This window comes from Monopterus albus, unplaced genomic scaffold (genome assembly GCF_001952655.1).
Source record: "Monopterus albus unplaced genomic scaffold, M_albus_1.0 scaffold126.1, whole genome shotgun sequence".
Lineage (NCBI taxonomy): Eukaryota > Metazoa > Chordata > Actinopteri > Synbranchiformes > Synbranchidae > Monopterus > Monopterus albus.
In genome coordinates, this window is record NW_018128006.1 from 2,190,210 (window position 1) to 2,215,496 (window position 25,287).

Consider the following 25,287-nt stretch of genomic DNA (forward strand, 5'->3'; position numbering starts at 1 on the left):
AAACGGTGACCTGCTTTGATTGTGACCTTGGCTCTAAATGATAAACATTATCTAGAAAATCATGCTTCTATAAGGGACGGATCAGTTAAAGTGTGAATGTCTTTATGGAACAAATAAAGACTTTTTACCGCTAAATCAATTGGACACCACAGAAGGCGCAGCTCCCTGCATAGCTTTTAGCCGTCAGCTTTGACCTTCCTTGTGGTTGAGTGTAGCTCACTGCTCAGTATATTTCTTTGTGGAAAGCTCTCGGTTTGAGACCGTTCAGTCATCAGCAGAGTGTTGTAAAGGATTTGAGTTGGGTTCCTTTAGTATTGTGTCCTGTTCTTTATTTCCTGCTTTGCTTGAATATTAAAGGTACAGTTGACACAATCACACATTACTGTCGTGCACCTACTGGGCACGCTCTCCATTTTCCCTGTGTTTACATTAAAGAAGGAGGGCATCCTGGAAGCCTGTCTGAGTTGAATATGAAGTGCGCCACTGTGGCTTTACAGTCCTTTCTGCATTACATTCAGGAGAGCAACTATTTGCTTTTGAAAGGCATATTGCACATTCACTTTTTATGCCTCACCCGCAGCCATTCACAACCCATTTGTCTGAGTGTACTCTACATTGTAATGTCTCTGCAGCCTGGACTTTGCTGCATTACTGCCACAGAAAATTATTAGAAGCCACCTCCGTCATGTGTACTGTACAAGTCACGTTGTAGGGGCAGACCTGGATTACAGTGTCAGTCTCAGCAGGAGAGATACAGTATGTAAGGGGAATGTTTTCTATTTTAAAGCCACCCTCAGCAATGTCACAGCTCTAAATGTTAGAAAGTGGTAGCTGTATTAAAAAAATCTGAAATGCAATGGCCTAGGAGTCCTGTAAGAGGATGTTACCAAACTATGCAGCATTTTCCTGCTTTCCAGTGAGAAATAACACAATCTAACGCTGTTGAGTCCAACTTTCTCCCGAGGGAGCACCGTCCTACTGCTGCTATGAGAAGTTTCAATTTGTCATTCCCTGTGGGTGGAGCAGTATACACACCTGACATGAGAATTACAGTAAATGTGGGCAAATAGAGCACGTCTTTGGCGTTTCAGTTGGTGGGGGTCCTGTGCTTTTCTCTCATTCTCTTTAGTTCCCCCTGGGTGCTCGTGATTGTATAAAAAGCAGGCTTGGCGCAGCTTTAAAATTTCCTGCATTTGAACACAATACATATTCAAATATGAAAAGGCTTTTTAGAAGAACTCCAACTTGTATTGCCACCAGGATGTGCGAGCTGCTCCTCAGAACAATAAATGGTGGACTGAGTGTCTGTTATTTTACTGCTTGCAGATAAATGAGCTTCATCCTGTAATAGCTAACATAGCACTCATCTCTGGAAGTCACCACTGCCGTTCCCACACTTTACCATCGTCCCTGTTTCATTTCTGTGAGCTTTAGATTAAATTGCGTACTTTGGTGTCATTACAGGTTCTCTGACTTCAGCAGAGTTGTTCACTTGCATAAATATTGATTGGACTGCTGTAGAGTGTTCAAATGGCATGTGAAATCAAGTGGCAGTATTCCTTTTTAACTAGGCACATGAATATAAAGTGCATGTTTCGCTCCACTGCCCTACACATTTAGCACCATAAGATCATGATGATGATGTCAGGAAGCACAAAAGACAGGGTCAGTCAAACAGCTGCCTCTCTCACCTACCATCCTGTTACATAGGACCTACAGCACCGCATGTGTCACATGGTGTTAGGGTAATGAGATGCATTTGGCTGTGGCTGCTTTGACTAGCATATGCCCAGTCAAATAAGATTGCTGTTTGATGTCATCCTGGGTTCTGAATAATAGACAGAGCTGTGAGATCAAAACAAGCATAAGGGAAGATTAGATCTTAGCACTGCAGTCAAAATCAGGGCTGCAGTGGAGAGTAAATCTAGATAAACGAACTCAGATTGCCTTGTTATACGCGGGACTGAGCTGATTAGTTATCTTTTTAGGTAATGAAAACACTAACGGTATTAAGTTAAAGTTAGTAATGACTAACTTAATGTAAGGTTGCTGAAATACTGATTCAAATCACCGCAGTGTTCAATCAATAAAATTAACGGCGTATCGTTTTGATACTAAATAACTTGAGGTGACTTATCAAGCAAAAAATTCCAAGCAATGGGTCACAGCAAGGGGCTGGACAAAATGCATTTAAGCTTTAAGATGCAATAATGGGGATTTTTCACATTTGTCTGACATTTTAATGACAAAACAATGTTAATAGCAGTTGATAAAACACAATTAAATGTGCAAAGAATGGGTGTTCATTCTACTGGAAGGATAGTATACAAGTTAAATGATGTTTACCCATGATTTGGCCCCAAACAGGGGGGTGTCAGGCCATGCCATTATAAATCTTCAGGGCCCCATAATAAGTACAGCAACACCAAGTACAGCAACACCAACTAACCTAAAGCACACACACAATGATTTCATGTACACATTAGCTGGGACATTATTATCTACCCCTAACCTTTCATAGCCCACCAGCACTCTGACCTTAACACCAAAGCATCCCTGAATCCTACACTCATCCAAAACAGCAGATATTTAAAGGCCGTTGTGAACATTTATACCGTACGTGTGCACTGGTGCATCTGCCTCACTCTGAAATTTACAAATTGCCTGCAAAGTAGGTACGACATAGATTCAACACAGAGCCATAAATCAAGCTTCAGTCTAAATTTCCTTCTGAACCCCTCACACCTTTTTCAGTGATGTTTCCTGGAGTTCTAACCAACTTAATAGTTTTTTATTGCATAAACCTATCTTAACTTGCTCATTTTAACTTTAATGTTCACGAAAAGAGATGCAAGTTTGATATCAAACCAGAGTTGAAATAAAAGCTTTGCACCACACGGCTTGAAGTTGGACCTCAGCAGATGAAAACATCGCAACAGCTGTCAATACTAGAAAATGCCTTATTAAATCCAAGAGGCCCACAACTTGCTGTGACTTGCATAATGATTCTGAGGCATCGGTGGTAGGGGTTCAATAGCATTTTATCAAATGTGAACCCATTTTTGAATCTGCTGATCAAATTTGAATCCTTCAAATCCCTTATCGAGGGGTAGCAGTAGGAACTGTTTGGTGGTAAATGACTTTTTAAGATTTTAGGAGCTTAACAAATCCAAATGTGTTTCCAACTTCCAACTGGGTCCAGAAAGAGACCAATAGTTGGAACTCACCTCTAGAGGCAGCCATTGTAATGTAAGGTTTTATGCATATTCTTTTCTTTTTTCTTATGTGCCACTTAAATACATCTTTTTGTCGTTCTTGCACATGGACTATTCTCTGGTTGAGGCTTTTCAATTGTGGGGGTTTTGAGCTGTTATCAAAAAGCTTTTCTTGTCATTTTTTTGAAGTTCAGCTACAGTAGGTGCTATGTTGTCCATTAACTTTAGGATTTTATCTCCACCATTTGAACTATCTCTGAGCATGTCACTCACCTTGCAAGGCTCCTGGTATGTGAGCATTTGTCCTGAAAAGCAAAGCAAGCAAATACATAAATGCAGTCTATTTAAATAACTTCTATCTAATCAGGACAATAAATGAATAAACAGAAAAGCATAAATCTCTTCTAAGCAGTAGGAGGTTGCTGGCTGGATTTAAGAATTGTGGTGGTATTGTATTTGATAACTGCAGACACTAGTAATCAATTTTGATTAATTACCTGCACCATTAATATTTGAAAAGCTTCACGCAGTGTTTAAATTCTTGCATAAAAGATCAGCTGAATTCACGTCTGATTTGATGCATGTTAATGACTGTCACACACTCTAAACTGGCACTCTGTTGGCAGCCCCAGTTTCATCGCTGAGAATGTCACGTCTAACTTAAGCATAGAAAGAAGATAATCATTCAGATGTATTATTGTATGCCAGTGTAGTGATTAGAGTCTGATTGACTCTATCAGGGGAAACCTGGTTGGAATCAATGCCAGGATGTTTAAACCAGGCCAGCGTAGAATGTCTCTGCACTTTAGTTGTAGCTGAGCCTTTATGGGGAATAATACTCGGAATCAGAACCAGCTTTACTGGCCAGGTGTGTTGAACACACAAGGAATTTGTCTCCGGTACAGTGGCTCTCAGTGTGCATGTATGAGGTTCTTCCATTAGGCAACGAGTACAAAAGAAGACTGAGAGAACACGAAAAGAAAAAGAATGTGCATTAGAAAAGTACATATACATATACACACAATATTAAATAAATACACAATGTAAAGAATAATTAACTGCACCAGCTTTAGAAGAAGTGGAATCTTTAATAAATGTGGTGCCAAACTGTAGTTTACAAAGGTGCTCTTTGCAATAAAACATTGTAACAACCCACTTCCATCTTTAGCAGCAAGCAAGTAATTACTGTACAATCTATAAAGGAGATTACTGTAATATGGAAATGAAAACCTTGTCATAGTTCATTCAGCGCAGCCTGGCATATAATTGTATGGCAAATTACCTGAGGAGAAGAAGAGCCTTTCTCACAACTCCCAATTTGGTTTTAGTTGTATGGGTGCACTGCAGAGCTGTGTCTCATGTCTTATCAGTTAGGACTAACCACTGATGTATCTGCACTGTCTTAATTAAAAGGGAAAACAAGCGAGATAAGCTAGAATGAAGTGAACGTTTCATTGGTAAGTACAACTGTCTGAGGATGATAAGGAACTGTAACTAACTGGAATAGATTGTGATGTTAACAGGAAAGATAATTGGTGGTTTACTATACTGACTGAACGTTGCCTGGGTCAACCAGTGTCGTGTATCTCGAATTTAATAGCCTAATCATGCTCTCAGGTTCTCAGTCCTGCAATGACACACATTAAATCAGGGGAACAGAATGAAAGCAAGTGTATTCTCCTTGCAGCTTATTTCAGGCAGAGATATTAAGATATGTGTGCTCCTGTACTTCGTGGTCTGCACTGTGTCTGATCAGAGCCCTGATATGTACTGTAGAGCACAGACTCGTATCTTTGTTCTAAGCTACAGTATATGTGTTTGAGCCCCCGTGTGTATGTGCGCTACCATTTGTGTAGTGATGTGATTCAGTGATAAGGTCATCAGGCTGCTAGTCAGTGCTGAAAGCCAGTCTGTGTGCTCTGTATTGGCTTCCTGTAGCCCTGTCATTTCTGACAGGATCTAGAGCCTGGACAGTAACGCGCAGCCATCCTCCACTCGACACGATCCCTGCCGCCACAGCTGCATGCACATTTCACCATGTGAAATGAAGACGATGCTGTGTGTCTTCACACTGCTGAGTGACAGAAACCCCCTGCCACATGAATTAATGTCTGTATGTATGATGGAGGGCTGGCCGTGGCTGAGGGCACTTTTCAAAGCAACCTCCCACACAGTACACAACGCCCCGCTTCAGCTCCCCCTTCCGTCTTACTACTCTCCTCCTCTAGGCTAATTGCATGAAGCCCATTCATCTGTTCAGTGCTGAAACATGGCACCTCTGTCCTCCAAGCACCCACCAAGTAAAGAGGAACTGGCCTCAGAGAGTGGAGGGTGGGCTGAGTGGTGGTGGTGCTGGATGGGGGAGGGTGGGCAGTCCAGCTGCTGTAATGTGCTGTAATGTTAGGACATGAAATGTGCATTGCACTTCTCTGTAGAGTTAGTTGTGTTCTATGACACCCAACACTGGTCCAGGTAAAAATGTTATGCATAACTACACCAGCCTTAATCACAAAGCGCAGCTGCCACTCGGTAATCACCTTAACTGAGATGCAAACTTGGCAATAGTTTGATGTTAAGTGCAGTTACTTACAAGGAAAAGTCTCAAACCTGGGAAGAGATCACTAGAAAATACTCTATGTAGATTTGATAGTCTGTGTGTGCGATCCAACAACATAAAGATCCTTCCTCTGGGAACTATGAATAGTTACAGCAAAGTTTAGGGAGGTTAGATTTCAACATACATAGCTTGTTAGGCCAAAGTGTTGTACAAGAGGAAATGTAACCTGACAAGGATCCGTTCTCTGAGACCCTGAATTTCTGTGGAAATAATTGGCATGCAGTAGGTCTGGAGCGAAGCTGGATTACGGACTCGACAAAGCAGGCTAACAGGCCATGCTCCCCGGGAACCTGAAAGCTGCAGGTTCATGTGTCATTTGATTTGTACTAATTTGATCTACTGATTTGTTAGAGAAGATCCAATTCTCAAGCATTATGTGAGCTGAATCACTGACTGTTCAACTTGTTCACTTTGCGACAAAGCCTTACAGTACAGGAGGAGATTATTAACTTCTTGGAGTCTCTGCTGGTTGCCTGGCAACTACTCAGAGCCATGAAATAGTCTGACACATAACCCCCTGTAAAATTGTGAACTCCATGTTAATTATTAAGCATTAGAGTGATGGTAGACTTCTGGAGCTCCATTAACTTTAAGAGCATTTTTAAGTCAAATAGTTGATAAATTTGTTTTTATTCCTAAGTTTGTCAGTAGGTGTAAAAATGAAGGATTTTTGCTTTTATATTTCACTTCAGTTCAAAATCTTACTTTAAGCAGTACGGGCCCAGGTTTACTTTTTAAAACTGTCCCTCCATTTTATCCTGCAGTTTTTGTGCATGTTCTTAAATAATTCTTTGAAAATTGCCACAAACTACAGCAATAGACATGCAGTAAACATTAACATTTTGGTTTTATTATATTGCTAAATGCAGTATTTCCCATGTGCCTTGCTCTCGACCTTAGTAGCTTCTGAAATTTGAACGTCTCGGTGCCGGCTGAAGTAATTTTATGAGTCATTTGTGTTGATCAACAACCCTTTCAACCTTTACCATTAGTACTATGCTATAATTATCATACTATTAATATATACTCAATCATTTCATGCTATAGAGCAGTTAACATCTCACTTAATGAACCTTTGAGGGTGTTTAGAAGTGACTAGAAGCAGCAGTATAAAGCAGTGAAGGCCAGGGTTTGACCTTACAGGAGCCGCAGCACAGGTTCTCTAATCTACCTTTGCTGAGCTGATTTTATTTCTGTGTCAGCCTGAATGGCTTTTACTGGCAGCTTTCCATCTGACAAAGGAAGGAAGGAGAAACAGTTACTTTTTTATTGCATTTACAAAGGTGAAGAAAGTTTCCTTTGCTTTTTTGAGTTTATCATATTCATATTATTTATTACACTTATTAAGAAATGCAGTTCAAGCTGAGTCAGATTTGCATTGACATTAATATTGTTAGTTCAGCTGTGTATTTTTATATTTTCAGTTTACTCATTTGAAGCTGAAAAAAAAAAACCCACTCGCTTTGTTTTTATGACAGATGCGTCATCTACATATTGAAACATTTGTTTTTCCAAATGTGTTTTTGGAAGTAGCAGAGACCCTCAAGCAATCTACTGTGATTAAAGCTTGTTTATCTATGAAACACAAGCCTGTTAACGGTTAGTAATTCCATCAAACACAGTAGGAAGGCCTAAATAAAAGACAATTAAAAATGTTCCCTCAGGTTTTCACATAATTTACCCAAACAAAACTGCTACCTCAACGTTAAGTGAAATTGTCATCCAAAAAGGCTACGCAGAGAGTTCATTTAATACACAGACACTGAAAACAGCATTGCTATAACTTTTCTTTTGCCCATGGTGCTTGTAAACTTTTCAGCATGACTCATTAGAAATGATCAGATGAGTTACACCTGCCATTCTGGGTGCAAAGCACATCGCTTCACCTTAAACAGTTTGTGAATGTTTGAGTGCTGAGCTCAGACTTACAGCCGAAATCCTTCTCCTGCTGTAAGAAAATCTTAAATAAACTCATTGAAACACCCTTGTGTGTCTCTTCCAATTTGTGTAATTAATATAGACATCACATTCTGACAAACTTTAAATTTAGAAACCTGCTTCATCACAGCTTCCTGCCCAGGCTGCCATCAATATAATGTCTGGAGAACTATAATTCTGAGCAAGGTAATCGTCATTTAAGGCACGGTGCCAAATGCCATCTGAGTTGTGCTTAACTTGGCTTGAAAATGGGTCTGTGGTAGGAGCCCGGTGCTCAGCAACCACTGCCGTGTCAACCACGTCACACATTACTTAAACCGTTAACTGATTCTTTAGTCAACTTGTAGTTTTTAAAATATAATTTTGCAGAAATGTAAAAGTGAACATCCTGCTCTCAAACACCATGTTGGGGTATTAATTAGTGAGGTGTAAGTCCAGGCACTGAATAGCTTTGACTTCATGTAAGCTGGCTGCACTGAGCATAAATTCATCCAGGGTTGGCACTGCTCACCCCTGGCAGAGTCAAAATTTGATGCTTGTCAGTATTAATGAACGAAAAATGCAAGAAACCACTGTGCAGCACTAATGTCCGGGACCGGGAGTAAATAAGGAGCACAGCCACAGTTAGCTAGAGAAAACACTATGTGTGTCTCACCTTTACACAAAATACAGAAATTGATTCCCAATAATTAGGGGTTTCATTTACTTTTTACATGTATTTCAAACTAACCACAATACACATGATGGGAATATTATTGGTTTTTCAGGTTTTTAGTCATGAAACAAAACACTGAACAAATTGAAATGTCGATCTGATGCTGGTGCTTAATAAAGTGTCAGGTGATTGCCCAAAGATAGCGGTTCATCCTGGGAGACGTTTCTCAGAATGAGAAGAGTGTCTGTACCAAATTTCATGGTAACTGTATTCAGACATTTCAATCAAAGCCACTTATGTCAGCCAGCTGGTGGCACTAGAGGTGAATTTGAGACCAATCTATCATCTGTACACACAGGGCAAGTCCTTCAAACTAAAAACCAAGACGTGCAGTTTGTCACTGCCTTCCAAACAGACATGTTAGTGCTTTGTTATCTGGTACCACTATTGGTGACAAACTGCATATACAGTAAACACTACAATAATTATTCATATACGACTGTTTTCGGCCCTATTTTCACTCTGGTTAAGGTTTGCTTGGCTTTATGTGTAAAAACACAAGAAATAAACAGTTAAAGTCGCATGTTTTGTTGACCTATTCACCACCCGAACCTATGCACCAGCACGTTTCCATGTGATAACCTTGGCAACTTGTTTCTTGCTTCTGACAGACATATGTCTTTATTTATTCCAGAGCTGTTTTTCATAATGTAATGCGCTGATTACTGTGTAACTGGCTTAACTCATTCATGTTCACAGTGCAAAATGGCTTCGTATTGTTCCTTTGTTTGTTAATTTGCACTTTTGAAAACTAATTCTTAGGACAGTGGTCCCCAAACTGTTTCTGCAGCTCCCACCCCCACCACCGTGCATGTCAGTGCATCCTGCACCACCCCTGGTTTAATGCCCTCCAGTTTGGGAACCTTATTTTTCTCCACATGATAAGACACTTTTATTAGAGGAACAGCCAGCCATATGAGATTATAGAATTAATCTATTCACTGCTACACAGAACCAAAACAAAGGCTCTGCAGTCCAGGCTGCTTGCTGTTAGCACCTTCAAACTCCAGTTACTCCTCTGTAATATGATCATTACAGTCTCATTATGCTAATGTGATGTACTTTGTTCCTTGTTGCTGTGTTTGGCAGGCCAGTTGGCCGTGGGAACCTGTGAGATAGTGATGCTCAACAGAGACAGCAGCGTTCCCAGACGGACTATCGCCAGGCAGACAGCCCGCTGCGCCTGCCGAAGAGGCCAGATCGCCGGGACCACCAGGGCGAGGCCAGCCTGTGTAGACGGTGAGTTTAATAGCCTTTCCTGTCTAGCCAAGTGGCTAGAGAAGCAAGTGAAAAAATGTGTCTTGGGAAAGTAAATGTTTCCTTCTTCTCAAATGTGTGAATGTGAAGAAGGGTGGTGCTGTAGCAACACTCTGTGGATAAACTGGCAATTAATAAAAGAGTTCCTCAGATTCTGCTTGGGAACATTTGAAACTGTTTGACTTTACTACTGTATAATTTAAAGGTTGTCTACCGTATTACTAATCCCATCATGGGCTCAGTCTCGCCTGTAGTAACCATAAAATTGATTAATAAATAAACAACATTTTGGCAGTGGATCAGAGCCCTCTATTTGTCTGTGTGAGGTCTATTGCATGGACTTCTGCTTTAGACCATGTTTTTTTTAAGCTTGTGCATTACTGTTGTCTTTAAAGTACAATTACTCTCTGAGCAGTTTGCCTTTGCTGTGCTCCAGTGAACACTCGACTTATGACTTTTTTTTTTAAATACAGTGCTAAATATAAAATCGATAAAGTTATATTTTAAATGTTTGTACTGTATTTGTTAAAAGGATCTTTTGACACTTTGGAACATCTTGCTTTCTTAGCAGGAGTACATGAGAAGACTGTTAGAATGTCTACATGGTAAATATGAAGTTAGCTTAGCTTAGGTAAAACAGTGGGAAATGGCTGGGATCAGGTGCCTGGCAAGTTCTGCAACTAACTGGTTCAATTCAAGAAACAGTCAGCACATTCATGAGCTTTAAAGGTGGACTGTTATTTTTGGACAGAGCCAGACTAGCTGCCTCCCCTTGCTTTCAGCCTTTGTGTTGAGCTTGATCTTGAGCTTACCTTTTGACAAGAAATCAAATCAAGTGTATTTTTAAAAATAGTAAACCTTTGAAGCACAGTAAGTAAACCACCACAAAACCAGAAGCATGGCATTGCTTTAAGGGTTATCTACAGCAATCTTCACAGTGTGGAACTTGTACTCTCTCCTGTAATGGCTGGGACACAAACCAGCACTTTTGGCTCCAACCAGACATTTATCCCTGGTAACAACATAATGATATTATGGTTTTCTATAACTATATTTATGGTAATGAGCTCCAAAAACACTAAAAACAACAAAAAAAGAAGCAGTTAAGCTGCAAGAGTATTGTATAAAGCTCCATGAGTCACGAAAACAATGAAGCTACATGTAGCAAAGCCGCCAATATGGTGTATTTAACAAATTATTCACAACCAGCATTGTTACAGAGCCATTTGCTGTGGTAGTTAAAAGCTCTTTTTTTAATATAACATGCATAAAGCACAGTTTACCAAATAGAGCAGGTGGTATTTTAGAAGATTTTATTACAGATCCACCTACCACAGGGAGGATACAGCAGACAAATGTTGGGCATAGTATTTGTAAATGTTTTTTAAAAACCCCAAATCTTTTGAATATTGAATATGTCTTCAAGGCTCCAGAGAGCCCATTTGTGCTACCTACAAAGTGTATCAAGCTAGTGTAATGCATTATATGAAACCTTTATAATATATTATAAACAAGATTAGCAAAATAAATTACATTTACAGCATTACAGTATAACACAACTGTGACTAAAAATACATGAAACAGAGATAATGGCAAGCAGTGACACGTGGAGTCATTAACTCTGCTTCAACAGAAGCCTTCGAGCTTTTTCTGGCAGACATTTTGACATAACAGGAACATCATGACAAATCGTAACGAGGAGAAGCGCAGGTGTAACTATTAACATTAATGATTTCTCGGTTCCATTATGCGTCCCATCCCAGTGAGCCAGTGTGCACAGAATCATGGCCCTACATCTGGTACACCAGAACAAAGTGTAGTTGTTATCAATGTTATAAATTACACCTGTTTTTCTGCTTTGACAGATCAAAATGCCACATGTCACAAAAAGCTCCGTTCCACAGGAGCTTTTGTTCTTTTCCTCTTTCTTTTATCTCTAGGTTTACAGTATGGTTGGCACATCTGTAGAGATGAATTGATTGATCAGTGGTGATCAGAAATGGCCAGGGACATGCTGATCGCTCTGAGATTTCTGATTCTGTACCGGTCAGATTTAGAGCCCTTACAGTTCATGTCACACACGCAGTGGCGCTGCCCAGAAGCATATGCATGTGCAGAGTGTTCCATTTTGTCTGCCTCTCACACCGGGTGTGTGTTCACTTGCATGTTGGAAGTGCTTTGTGTACAAACAACACTCAGAGGAGCCTATAGAAACACCATGGAGAAGGGAAAACTATGTCCAAATCTCTAACAAATGGTACCCAGTGACGGAAATTACTGGCTCTGCATGAAATGCATATGCACAGTGTATCTAACTGGTGGTAGAACACAGCAAATACAAACTACACACACGTCAAAAAGAACTGTGTGCTCAGTAGGACTGATGTAACAGACCTGCTGCACCTGTCTATATTTGGAGAAGTACAAATACTGCAGTGAGTGAGAGAAAGATAGAAAATGAAAAACCTTAATACAATGTTTTATTTTATTGCAATGTAATTTTTCATTAAAGAAAAGTTACAGAAATGTCTGTATATGCTTGTCAGTTACAGTTCTTAGAAAGAAAGAAATTTGGAATTGACCAAAATCAGAATCAGCACGGCAGGCAAAAAAAAATAATAATAATTGAAAATTGCATCTCTAGTATTGTGACAAGTTGACACGTTTACACCATGGCAAAGTTCAGTAGCAACAGATCGAGTTGAAAGAGAAATTGCTCCACTATGGGAGAGCTGATTCCAAAGAAGAGAACAGCTGTGGAAGTGCAGACATGGTTTGGTTATACAGTAAAAGATTAGATGGGGGCAACATAATACATGGGTTCCAGACTGACAGACGACACTGGTGCAGTTTATCATACTGTAGCAGAATCACTGGCGAGTCCAGAAAACAATCTTTCATCATCTTCCTCAGCAGATGAAGTTGCCCAGTTGTCAGATTTCCATTTTTCTCTTGGAGAACCTTTATGATTTCTAATCTAAATTGGTGTAAAAGCTAAGGTTAGAATGAAGGAAACAGCAGTTGTCACCACAAGGCCAGTTTGGTACCTGGCCTGGAGAGTTTCATTGTATCACATATACTGGATGATATAATATCACAAGAGTTCCTTACAGTTCTCAGGAAATATTTAAAAGTGAAAATCTACTATTCACGGCTTCAGCAGCAAAAGAGCATAAATGTAATAGTAGAATAACATGTGTGGCCTTCCTCTTCTTTCTATTAAAAGCATCTGCTGTGGTAATTTGGTTGTTTTACCAGCCAATCAATAATCATTTTGCGTATCTATCTTTTTGATGCATTTTAGATGGTTTGACTCCCAACTCTGTGTCTGGCTGTCTGCACTGGGTCTCCTCCAGTCAGCCTGTGACATCAACAAACTAGTAACCACTTGGTACCACTGTTGTTGTCTTCCTTGTGTATCATGTTACATTTTCCTCCTGCTCTCCGGTCTCTTGAATATACTTGTAATGGAGAATGCGTGGTGTTCATCCACTTTGTAGATAAGGTTTTATGCTTTAGAGCCCTCTCTGTACTATTGGGAGTATCTTGAGCAGGTTAATAAGACAGATGAGAGAGAGCGGGGCATTTGTGATACTGATTGGATCTCACAGTATCACCATCATCACAAACATGTATCAAATGCACCATTAGTTCTGTCACGTAATGACTCATGTTGGCCTTAATCTAACAGCCCTAACACGAGGCCACAGTGCCACAGCCTGTGTCACGCTCCCTGTGCTGCTTTTAACTACCTTTTCCTCTCTGCAGACATCTCTCTGTTACACTCAACAGATGCTAATTAACTTACAGAGACCCATGATTACAGCAGCAGGAAATTGATTACCACTGGCTCCCTGCTGCACCACACCCTACACTCCATTAATAGCCAGTGCATTAAAGATGGAACCTGTTGCTCACAGGCCCATTTAAAGGCTTTCTGCTGATAGCTGAGATGGTATCCATCATTATGTGGCATTAAAGTGGAATTTCTGCATATTGCATGATAATGCAATGAGGCTAATGCTACCACTGTTCAGATATCCTCTCTGACCTTTAGTTCAGAACATATTCAGTTATATTCACTTTTGATGTGAATTCCCCATAAATGGTTCTTTGCTGTTCTAGGCAATGAGGCAGTTACTGACTCATAAGCATGTGTATTTGTTTGTGTCTCTTTACTGAGGCTTTGTAATGAGTTAGTTTTTTTTGTTGGTGTTTTTGTTTTTTGGGGATTTGTTATTAACACAGCAGCAGCTCGCTGTCCTCTGGGTCAGTTTAATCTCACTTTTTCCCCAACAGCAGTAGAAGTGGATCGCTGCCTTTTTGGAGATATAGACTGATAGAATAGTGACCTTTAATGAAAGTACAGCCGTTACTAACTGGCTGTACTGTAGTGAGTAAACAATGATTAGGAACTCTGTCCCAATATTGTGTGTGTTTACACACACTTAAAATGCAGATTCAAAACTTACTTTGCTTTTTGGGTTAAAGAGTAATTCATCATTTTTGAGTTGGTAAGTCATATTACCATCAGCATGTTCTGGTCCAGGTCTGTAATGGCAGTGTTTTTCCTCTCTCCAGAAAATTCTTCTGTTTCTGTCCTTTTTGTCCACTTGAAGAAAGAAAAAGAGTGGAGATGTTGCTTGTAGTCCACACCCTGAACAGTGCAAAGCGATGTACAGTCTCTCAGATAAAAAGAGAAATCTACTTTGTGGTATCTGACTGCCAGTGACCATGGGAATCCAGATATTATACTGTTCATATCAGAATTCTAGTTTCATATATAATTTGTGAAGTGGTAGCAAGATCAAATTGTTACTGTGGGTTGCAGTTACCTGTGAACTTTGTGTGTACCTTATACAATAAGTGTAGTGTCCCTGGTGCAACTCCAGTGCGGGCTCATTTTGCGTATTATTGCTCTCCATGGTTCTTGGCTGTACTTATACTGTCAGTGTCTAAACAAATGTCTCAAAATCTAATAATAAACAAAATGAAAGAAGGAGAAAAAACTGATGAGACTTGAAAATTTATCAGGGATGTGAGGCAGTGATCATCAGCATGAAATCCTAAAGTTTATAGGAACCTGCATTTGCATGAAAAAGGCCTAGAGATGGTAAACTAAGTAATGTTGTTGGATGGAACACTTCTGCCTTTTTGGCAATAATCAAATGTTTTCTAAAGTTGTAATTCACAGGTGAAATGATGCAGGAGCAAATAAAAGCATCACAGTCAGTCTGTCATGTATGGTCTAACAGTTTTTTGCAGTAGAGCGATAAAGGATGGTAATGACGCTAAATGCTAAATAGAACCCAGGTGCAGAAAACTCACTGCACACAAGTGTGAAATTTGATAAACCTTTTGTAAGAGCAAACAAACAAAAGGCTTCTGAGAGAGTGTGAAGGGAAAACTAAACACATAATAACTAAATCATTCTCTATAAAGAGGCACAACTGGCTGGAACAAAGGCCAGGTGAGGTGTCTCCAGGACTCAGGAAACTAGGATCTGGATTAATTACAGCTTTAAAAGGTGAGGCAAAGGCAACCTGTTGGCCATAGCCCTCACCAGTGGGATTTCAGCCTGCCAGCACAAATGTTAGCACCCAGGACAGCTCCAGAATCAGCACCATGGATGGCAGGCAAAACAGATTTATTGAGTACACTCATTTTTATGGAAATATCACATATTCCTACATAAATCTGACTATGTACTATGTTCACACTGGAAAAGCGGCAAAACTAAATCTTTTCAAAGATGCATATTAAAAATCATTTTGTTTTTTTTGTTTTTTTTGTTTAGTTTTTTTTTTGTGCAGTGTTGACACTCTTGCCCCAGAGTGCATGAAGGGAAAAAGGAAAATGCAACGAATTGTTGCTGGTGACAAGACAGCTTCGGGAACATTTACATATTTTTAATTGGCAGTACTAACTTCTTGTTGGTATAAAACATCACAGTGCATTCGTGTCTTAACTGCAAAAATACTGCATTATGAAAACCATTATCTAGTTTATACTTTACAGCATTAAGATTTTAAGACAAAGAATTTATTTTTGCCTGCAGCTGGTGCCTCTACTTGACCTTTCAGAATTCTAAATGAAATGAGTGGGCCGTAATAGATCTGCCAGTTCTCACATCTCGCTTCCGTCATCTGCAATATCTCAGGTGCATTTGACTGGATTTTTGATGAAACTCACTGAAACTCTTTACACGGTGTTCAAGCATTTCCACTGCCAGTTATGGTGATTGGCATGTCAGTGGTGGTGGCAGGCTTTCAAATCAGAACTGAAACCGTAATCAACGTCCTCTCCATCCCTGAAGGATTGACTGATGTGGAGAATGGTGCACATACACAGCGACGCATTACAAGCTTACTTAAAGGACCATCAGTTTATGTCATATTAGATTTTCCACCATTTGGAGTCTCCCACAGTAACAAGAAACAGAGGCTGGTGCACATTGTTGTCAGCTTTTTTTCCCCTGTAAATAGAATGGATCTACTGTTGCTTTTCATAAAAAAATACTAGTCAAGTACTTGGCACAGTTTGCTATTTGACTGTTTGCAGTTGACCTTGCAAAGGACAGTATCTATCCATGCAAGTTAAGATTGGAGAAACTCATCTTGTCACTTATTATCACCATCAAAAGCTTGTTAATTTGAGTGTCTTTGCTGTTTCTTTTAGTGAATAGAAACAAAAATCCAAGGCCTACAGTACATTGGTCTGCAGCTGGTGGCTTAAAGGAGACAATTAGACCAATACTTTCATCTTCTTTGTCCTCCTGCTAGTATTCACACTAGTGTTCTAGTATTCATACCAGAAAGTATAGCGAATTAAGTTTGTTATATGTGTTACCTGAGAATTTATTGGCTGATTGGCCCAGATGGTAGCTGCATTGTCTGTGCAGTATGACATGTTTACTCTGTTATTCCTTATTGGTTTTAATCCACTGAACAAGTGTGCAGTGCAGTGTTTTATTTCTTTCAACTACATAAATTCTTTTATTAGTTTTTCAGGATATATTTCAAGCTTTTTGCCTTCCTTTTGTGTTGTTTTGTGTCACTGTTGTTCAGTTTTGGTTGGCACACACAGGAGGATTATGTTTTTCTTTGCTTGTCTCCCCGCGCACACTGTAATCTGCTGCTCCACTCTCTCACCCATTCTTTGCTTGGCCCATTGTTGCCATGCTACCACATCACACTGTAATTGTAAGAAGGTTGATGGCCACCATGATAAGAGGCTGCAGGCTGTGAGGAGACCATATATATGCTGGCTACTAGCTTCTGCTTTCACACCCAGTGGAATGATTACAGACACTAAATGAACACAAAAGTGATGCTGAAGATATTAAACAAGAGGAAGCACACAGTTGGGAAAATTTCGTCGTACTTAACTGCTGAGAGAATTTGATTGGTACATATATTGGAGACAGGCTTTTTAAATATATCAACATACTGTATTAACATTTTTCAAAGGCTTATGACTTCTTCCATTTTCACCTTGTGTCTTAATAAATTTAGTACAGTGTGCATTTTTATAGAATGTACTGATGTACTAACCAGTCTGGTGCTCCATTTCCCTTCCCAGAAATATGATTTACATTCGCCAATTTTCTCCATTTATTTCTATTTTTACATTTTCAGTCTTTGTTACGCAACTGTCGGTGTCAAACTGCCAAGTTAACACTTTGATGTTTCACACTAAAATCCTTCCAGTGGCCAAGACAGCATAATAAATTTCCTTCTTCATAGGCTTTTAATTTGAAAAATATACAGAGTTGAGTTTCAATCACAATATAAATAATTGTAGTATAGAAATAATTAGTGCTTAACCTATATTTGAATACCAGCTTTTATTTGAAAATGTCTGGTATACTTATTGTTCATAAATGGGCCCCAGCCCTATAGTAAAAACAAATGTTTTGATATTTAATCAGTGCAGTCTGAGTTTTCCATCCACACCAACAACAGAAAAGCCAGGGAGTCACATATTTATGGCCAAAGTTGAAGTGTTTTCTTGCCCAAAAGAATATGTTGTTAGAATTTCACCTCAGTGAGATACTGTATATTGATAAATTCCCTGCTATGAAGTCACTTTGTGGTTTAACTTCCTAATTCAAACATTACCAGTCAGTTTTTCAAAAAGACTAAAGTTATTTTGAAAGCAAGCCCCAGTAAAATCTGTTATTCCCAGCATCAGCATGCTCAACAAAACACAGTTTATGATGAAGGTTGGAGGCACTTGTAGCTTGGCTGTGTTTAAAATCTGTTTAATGTTGGCTTTAGCTGTTGTCATAATTAGAACTGAAAGACCATCACGCCTCTGGTAGCAGGTTGGAGGACAGAGGGCTGAAAATCTGGCTGCTACAAATTGATCCATGATAAAAACTTGATTAACATCAGCCAGAAAGCCTGCCAAAAAAACCTGTTAACTGTGTTTCTCTTGCTTAGCTAAGCTACTTAGCTAATCTTGTTGGACACTTGGTATCAGTGCTGATGAATTTCTTAGCTTTTATTACATTATCAGAAGAGAGAGAGAGAGTTCATTTTTTGTGGTGATTCGTGCCTTATTTTATGTTGTCTTTTTGATGCAGTGAACCTTCTTGGTGTGTTTCCTTTTTTGTTTTTTGAGAATCACCATTGCACCTTCTGTCCCTCCTGCCTCCTCTGCGCCCCGTCTGGCGGTGTTGTGTTGGGCAGGGCAGGGCAGGGCTTGGCACTGTGCACAGGGGGACAGATGGTCTTACGTGTGATCTAGCTGGAGGTCCAGAGCCATACCCCAGCAGGGACCCTGGCAGCTGACAAGCCTGGCCCGATGTCCACCGTCCCTGGGTGGGATCTGACAGTGATGGCAACTGGATGGACCACCCAGGTGTTAGACAGTCTCTCTCTCTCTCTCCCAGCCACCTGTTCCACCTGTGCTGCTGCTGCTGCACATTTTCACCATTGCAAACAAGAAAAAAAGTTAAACAGCAGCCCTGAAACCATGTTCAAACAGCACAAAGCAGATATTTAACAATAATGCCAGCATAGCCGCAATAATTCTCAGCCATTTGCACCAGTTGTGTTAAGACAGGTTTATTATACCAGCAGCATGTAAAGGATACTATAGGAGGTACTGTAGCACCAAACAAATATTTTCAGACAGCTACAGCTCAGAAGCTTAACGTCTGCTCTGGCTACTGCTGATTTTGTGGGTGGTTGCTTTTTAATACGTCTGCAGTTGCGTGTGCCAGCGTATTGGACAGATAAGTTTGATGGATGGAGACAGGCTTAAGCCAAACAGCAGCGATGCCAGTTTGTTGTTGCTTGTGTTATTCATGATGTTGTTGTTGATGAACTTATTACAGCAGCGATGAAGTCATTATGCTCTCATCCCAACAAACTCATTCCAGCAGAGCACTGCGGCTTATGGGGCGTAGATCAAGTCACGCTGTCGTGGATGGCATTGAAAAAGTAACAAGGGCAAGGTATCAAGTGCCTGGATACTGTAGCAGCAGCTGAAAAATGCATTTATTTTAGCCAACCTCCGCGACTCTGGGCTGATGCACTCCACAGTTAGTCAGCACTCCACCGCTTTGCCAGCTCAGCTTTTATTCCATGCCCTGGAAATTGAGTTTTGCTGGCCCAGTAATGTACTCAAAACTACAACTGCAACTGACTGATAAATCTATGCTTTGTTGCTCCAGACGGATGGCTGTGAAAATGAAAATTCACCACAGCATGTTGCTGTGTCGGGGGAAGGTCATTTCAGAAATTTCTCTACTCATGGAAGCATCTGTGCTCAGGGAGGAGTTGGTTTTTCTCTGAAATATAGTTGCAAAGAATTCATATTTGAGGCTTGTTCAATGAGATGACTGTGTTGTTTTGTTCCACTGCCTTCTCCCCTCGCTGCCTGACTATGCTGGGAGGCCAAAAAATAATAAAAAAGTGCCACTCTAGTGCCACTCTTCCTCCAATGTGTCAACAATATCTATTATTTGCTGAGGTAGAATGGCTTTACATGAGAGGTGCTGTTCAGCCGGTTTGATAAATACCACAAGATGACAGATCTTTGTTGCAAAGCAGCAGTCGGAGTCTGACACTTCAAAGACCAATTTCAGACCGTTAACAAGGTCTGGACCGGGAATATCTCACAGCAAAATGTCACAAGGTCTCCCTTTCCACACCTCCTTGCTCTCCCTCTCCCCCTCTCCATTCTGCCTTCAGCTCTCCTGTGGACGTTCAACGAATTGTAGTTGCTCTCTTTCAATTTGCCGACCATGTTACCTCGTTCCACAGTGTGCTGCCCTAGGGGATCGTGGGTAGGCAGAGGCAGCAGCCCTGGCCAGGTCCACAGAGAGCTGGTAACCTTTCAGTGTTGCTTTAGCGCCCTGTGTAAAGAACAATCAGTGCTTATCACTATCGACTACAGGCAAATGCTAATTCAGTGCCAAGGAGATTGAGAGCATCTTTGGCTTTCATTCTGAAAGCCAGACATCTCCAGACAAATAGCTTTAAGAAAACTCAAGTTTGTTGACTTTTTATTGACTTTATGTTCTATTCTGTACACCACTACTAATCTATGCATTGAAATATTACTACAACTTTATTTCAGGTTTTAAAAGCCCTGTCATAGTAAAATAATTTAATAGTAATGATAATAATTTAGCTCAATAGTTCCTAATTCTTGCTATTGAATTAAGTGCTTGAGCATCATTAATGGTTTGGCATTTCACAAACTGCCGGTCTTGTTGGGTGTTCCTGGTCTGCAGTGGTTAGTTCCTTTGTTAAAATGGTTGAAAATGAGAAATACTGTACATTGGTCTCTATGAAGAGAAACATTCAGTGGTGATATCACATCTAGAGTGGGGAGGCTGTTGGATTTGGTTAAAGATCTCTAACTTGTCCTCACGACCACAGTTTTTACTGCTTTTACACAAGTTTTACACTGAATGGTCGACACATTCGTGCTCTTCTGACAGTAGAACTATGGCAGAAAACTGATTCACAGAAGATGCACAGTGAGCTGCAGAGAGACACGAGTGCCAACCAGCTGCCGCACTGACTCCTATGTACACAGTTTTAAGCAGGTGGTCATAATGTTAAGGCTGATCAGTACATGTACAGTTGAAGTCAGATGTTTACACTTTAGCCAAATACATTCAAACTCAGTCTTTCACAACTCCTGACATTTAACCCTATAAACATTCCCTGTCTTAGGTCAGTTAGGATCACTACTTTATTTTAAGAATGTGAAATGTAAAAATAATAGTAGGAAAAAAAGACTGATTTCAGCTTTTATTTCTCAGTTTACATACATCGTTAGTATTTGGTAGCATTGCCTTTAAATTATTAAACCTGGGTCAAACGTTTCAGGATGTCTTCCTCCTGACAGAACTGGTGGAACTGAGTCAGGTTTGTAGGCCTCCTTGCTCACACACATTTTTTTCAGGTCTACCCTCAAATGTTTTCTTGGATTGAGGTCATGTTTTTGATGGCCTCTCCAACACCTTGACTTTGTTCTTATAGCCATTTTGCCAAAACTCTGGAAGTCTGCTTGGAAGACCCAAGTTTTAACTTCCTGGATGATGCCCTGAGATGTTGCTTCAATATATCCACATGATCTCCCTTCCTCATGATACCATCTATTTTGTGAAGGGCCCCAGTCTCCCCCCCCACAATAAGATACTGCCACCCCCCGTGCTTCATGGTTGGGATGGTGTTCCCCTTTTCCCTCCAGAAACATCGATGGTCATTATGGCCAAACAGTTCAATTTTTGTTTCATTTGACCAGAGGACATTTATCCAGAAAGTAAGATCTTCGTCCCCATGTGCAGCTGCAAACTGTAGTCGGCCTTTTTTTTTTTGGTGGTCTTAGAGCAGTGGTTTCTTCTTTGCTGAGCAGCCTTTCAGGTTACATCACTACAGGACTAATTTTACTGTGGATATAGACACTTTGGTACCTGTTCCCTCCAGTGTCTTTACAAGGTCCTTTGCTGTTGTTCCGGGATTGATTTGTAATTTTCAGACCAAATTGCTCCCAAGGAAGAACCAGACATTTGAAGGTCCACAGTTTTTTTTTTTTTTTTTTTTTTTTCCTAAGGTCTTGGATGATTTCCTGTGATTTTCTCATGCTGTCATACAAAGAGGTACTGAGTTTAAAAGTAGACCTTAGGGATGCTCTGTGTTAAGAGCAGATTATGTCTCAAAAATGGTGTTGTTTATTTTGTGGGGCTCTGAAGATTTATGACGGCATGACCTGACAGTCCCCTCTTTGGGGCCAAATATTAGGTAAGCATCATTTAACTTGTATACTAAGCTTCCATATGAATGCTCTCATTCGTTGTTACATTTCATTGTGTATTATTGACTGACTAATACATCCACAAGTGTGCCTCCTATGGACTCAAATGATGTCAGTTAGCCAATCAGAAGCTTCTAAAGCCATGACATTTTGTGGAATTTTCCAAGCTGTTTAAAGGCCCAGTCAACTGAGTGTATGTAAACTTCCTACCCACTGGAACTGTGATACAGTGAACTGTTGGAAAAATTACTTGTCATGCATAAAGAACACATCCTAACCGACTGGCTAAAATGAGAGTTTAACATGACATCTGTGAAGGGGTTAAAAAAAACAGTTTTAATTACCTTAACCTAAGTGTATGTGTATGTAAACATCTGACTTCAACTGTATATAAAAGCCTGCGTCAATAAAGACAGCCAGTGTAAGACCATTGAACATCCCAGTGGTAAATAATAATATTCGGTGTACTGTTCACTGAATGCAAGTTGGAGGAAAATATTGTACAGTGCAGCTTCAAGAAAAGAATCCAACAAAACTGTGATATAAAATGGAACAAATGCCTTTTACCTAGAACTTTTCGAGTAGAATTAACAAAAGACAGTTATGAAAATGTCAAAAGGAAAAAGCAATCTTTCTGTAGCCAAACTGAAAGCTAGCATTAGGAGGAGGGTAATTTATGGACCACCAGCTGGTCTGTAAAGGTTATTACCACAGGCAATTCAGGCACAGTAGTTCAACAAGAACCTAATTAAAATACTAAAGGCTTGTAGACACATCAACATGACAAGATGCTTTTCTGTCTGGTGGGTATAAATAGGACAGACTTGTTTCAGAAAAAGTTGACATTTTGAAGCCTGGGTCTGTGAGTCTGTCTAAGTTGCATCTTTGCCTTCTTGTCCTTCATCCTCCCAGCACGAATCGTGCGGAGCCGTCAGTGGTGCGAGATGGCTCCCTGCCTGGAGGGGGAGGTCTGCAGCCTCCTGTTCAACCGATCCGGCTGGACCTGCACTAGGGGCAGCGGTCGCATCAAGACTGTCACGGTAATTTCCAAGACATATCATTAATATTTGCCATATGCACATAACAGCATCATGCCCAGATTTTCAGCCTGGGCAACTCCTACCAGCTGATAGTGTCATGTGAAGTCTCAACCCAGCACGATTCAGTCAAACAGCAGGTCAGTGCTTATGTTTCAGCGTTGAATTACAAAGGGCAGAAAAATAATTCTGGGGTACTTTCAGTGAGTCGAAACTTCCAAACACGTTTTTGGCCTCACCCCAGTCAGGCGTGTCACAGGAAAGTAGCTGTTTAATTATATTCCAAAGTTTAACATTTCTTTACCATGGTGTATCATGGAAACGCATTGAAGTAATCAAATAATTTGAAACATACTCTCAGAACACTGTGACAAATTAGAGAGGCATTTACCTGTTCTAAAGATGTTATAAATCTGGTCATATCGGCATTGGTTTTAACCCCCTTCTGATATCACTTTGTTGTCTGGTCTGCAGCCAATAATAAGGATATGTAAAAGCTGCTCAGTTAGTTCTTCACTGAGAATCATGTAAAACCAAACTTGATTTTGTTATTAGGAAAAAGCATTTTTCCATGTGAACCATCTTAAATATACTAGACAGAAACAACAGCATACTAAGAATTTATCATTTAAATTATTCTGTACACAACTTAGATTTGAGCCCCATATCAATAACATTTAATACAAAATTGCAAGCATGATATGTTGCATTTTAGGCGATCTGGTCAAGTGCAGTTTAACTTCTTAATCTTCTGGGTTTTGTACTAGTCCATTCTTCAACCTTTTAAACTCATTTATTTAATTGTTTTTATTACTTTCGATGTATATTCAATTCCACAAGTATTTATAGATCCTGGGAAGACTAGCCATCGTCTCTCTTGCTCATGGAGATCCTTTAATAGTTTACAATAATCAGCTGGAAGAAAATGTGCAGTGACATTACTTTATGGGTGTGCTGCCATGTTTGCAACATGCTTGAAAACTGTTACCAATAGTGAAGAGTTCAACAGTAGTTTTCGATGTTGATTCATCCAATAAGCAACCAGGCCTGTGTGGGCAATTAGAGGTTTATTCTGTAAAACATCTAACTCTCACTGACAAAGTATGGAGTAAATATAAATCAGAGCAGTTGATTAAATAGGTAACACTATACAAAAAGGTTACAAATCATACACTTAAGTAATGTAAGTAATGTTAACTAATGCTTGATTTAGTGCATGAATTATTGCAAGATGTATCATGAGCTTTTGTTAATCACCATTTACTAACGATCGAGTCAATGCAGCCTTCTGTGAATAGTTCAGATTTAACACATCATCAGTTAAGGAATGTTCATTCACATTTGCTTCATACATTTGTTGATGCGTCACCAAATTAGCTGCATTCTGTTAACACCGAGGTTTATGCAGACCCATGCATTATAAGGAGAACAGTATATATTCTAATGAAAATATTAAGCTTTTTTGCCTGTTACTAGCATGACCCAGTCATATTTATGGATATACGTTTGATTATATAGATTTATCACATTTACAAGTAAGAAAAAACATGCTGCAAAAATTATAAAACGACTGTAAGAAAATGCCAGCAATATATTGGCTTTATTATTCTTTATCATATTACACACCACTTGCAGCATTTCTGCAGAAACACAATATTTAATATTTTCATTAGCATAGATAGTGTTCTCCTGATCAAATGCATTGGGGACTAAGTAAGTAAGTTGGTGGCACATCAATTAAATATATGATGTAAATGTGAATTAATGTTCCGTAGCTGATGATATATTAAGTCTGAACTAAGCCCAGAAATCCACAGTGACTTGATCATTTGTGAATGGTTAGTAACAGGACTCATGATACATCTTGCAGTAATTAATGCATTAAACCATCATGAGTCATGCATTAGTTAAACATTACTTAAGTAAATGATTAGTCCCTTTATTGTAAAGTGTTAAATAACAGGAGATCTGACTTATTTAGGTATCAGTGTACTGTAGTACTGACAAATGTTAATAACTGACAGCACTTTGTGGCCTATCCCTAACTTAGTGGGAGATGTAAATGAGTACAAAACATAGTGAAATTTTAAAGCCTTCAATATGGGGGCAGCTGGTCCTCTGTAGGCATCTCTCACAGTGCAGCATGCACCCAATGCTTCAGAGCTGCCAATGCTGCAGTGCTGAAAAATACACAAGAAGCTCAAAGCCATCATACCTCCGGTCTAAGTG

At 39.8% G+C, this 25,287-nt stretch overlaps 1 protein-coding gene across 2 annotated transcripts in view; it reads left to right on the forward strand.

The window, feature by feature from the left end:
• The window catches only part of tafa5l (TAFA chemokine like family member 5, like), a 59,306-nt gene that overhangs the window by 18,492 nt on the left and 15,527 nt on the right, over positions 1–25,287 (forward strand). For both annotated transcript variants that reach the window (XM_020612586.1, XM_020612585.1), the window contains exons 2-3: positions 9,575–9,724; positions 22,934–23,061. In XM_020612586.1, coding sequence (XP_020468242.1) covers positions 9,575–9,724; positions 22,934–23,061 — 278 coding nt within the window. The remainder of the gene's footprint in view (positions 1–9,574; positions 9,725–22,933; positions 23,062–25,287) is intronic.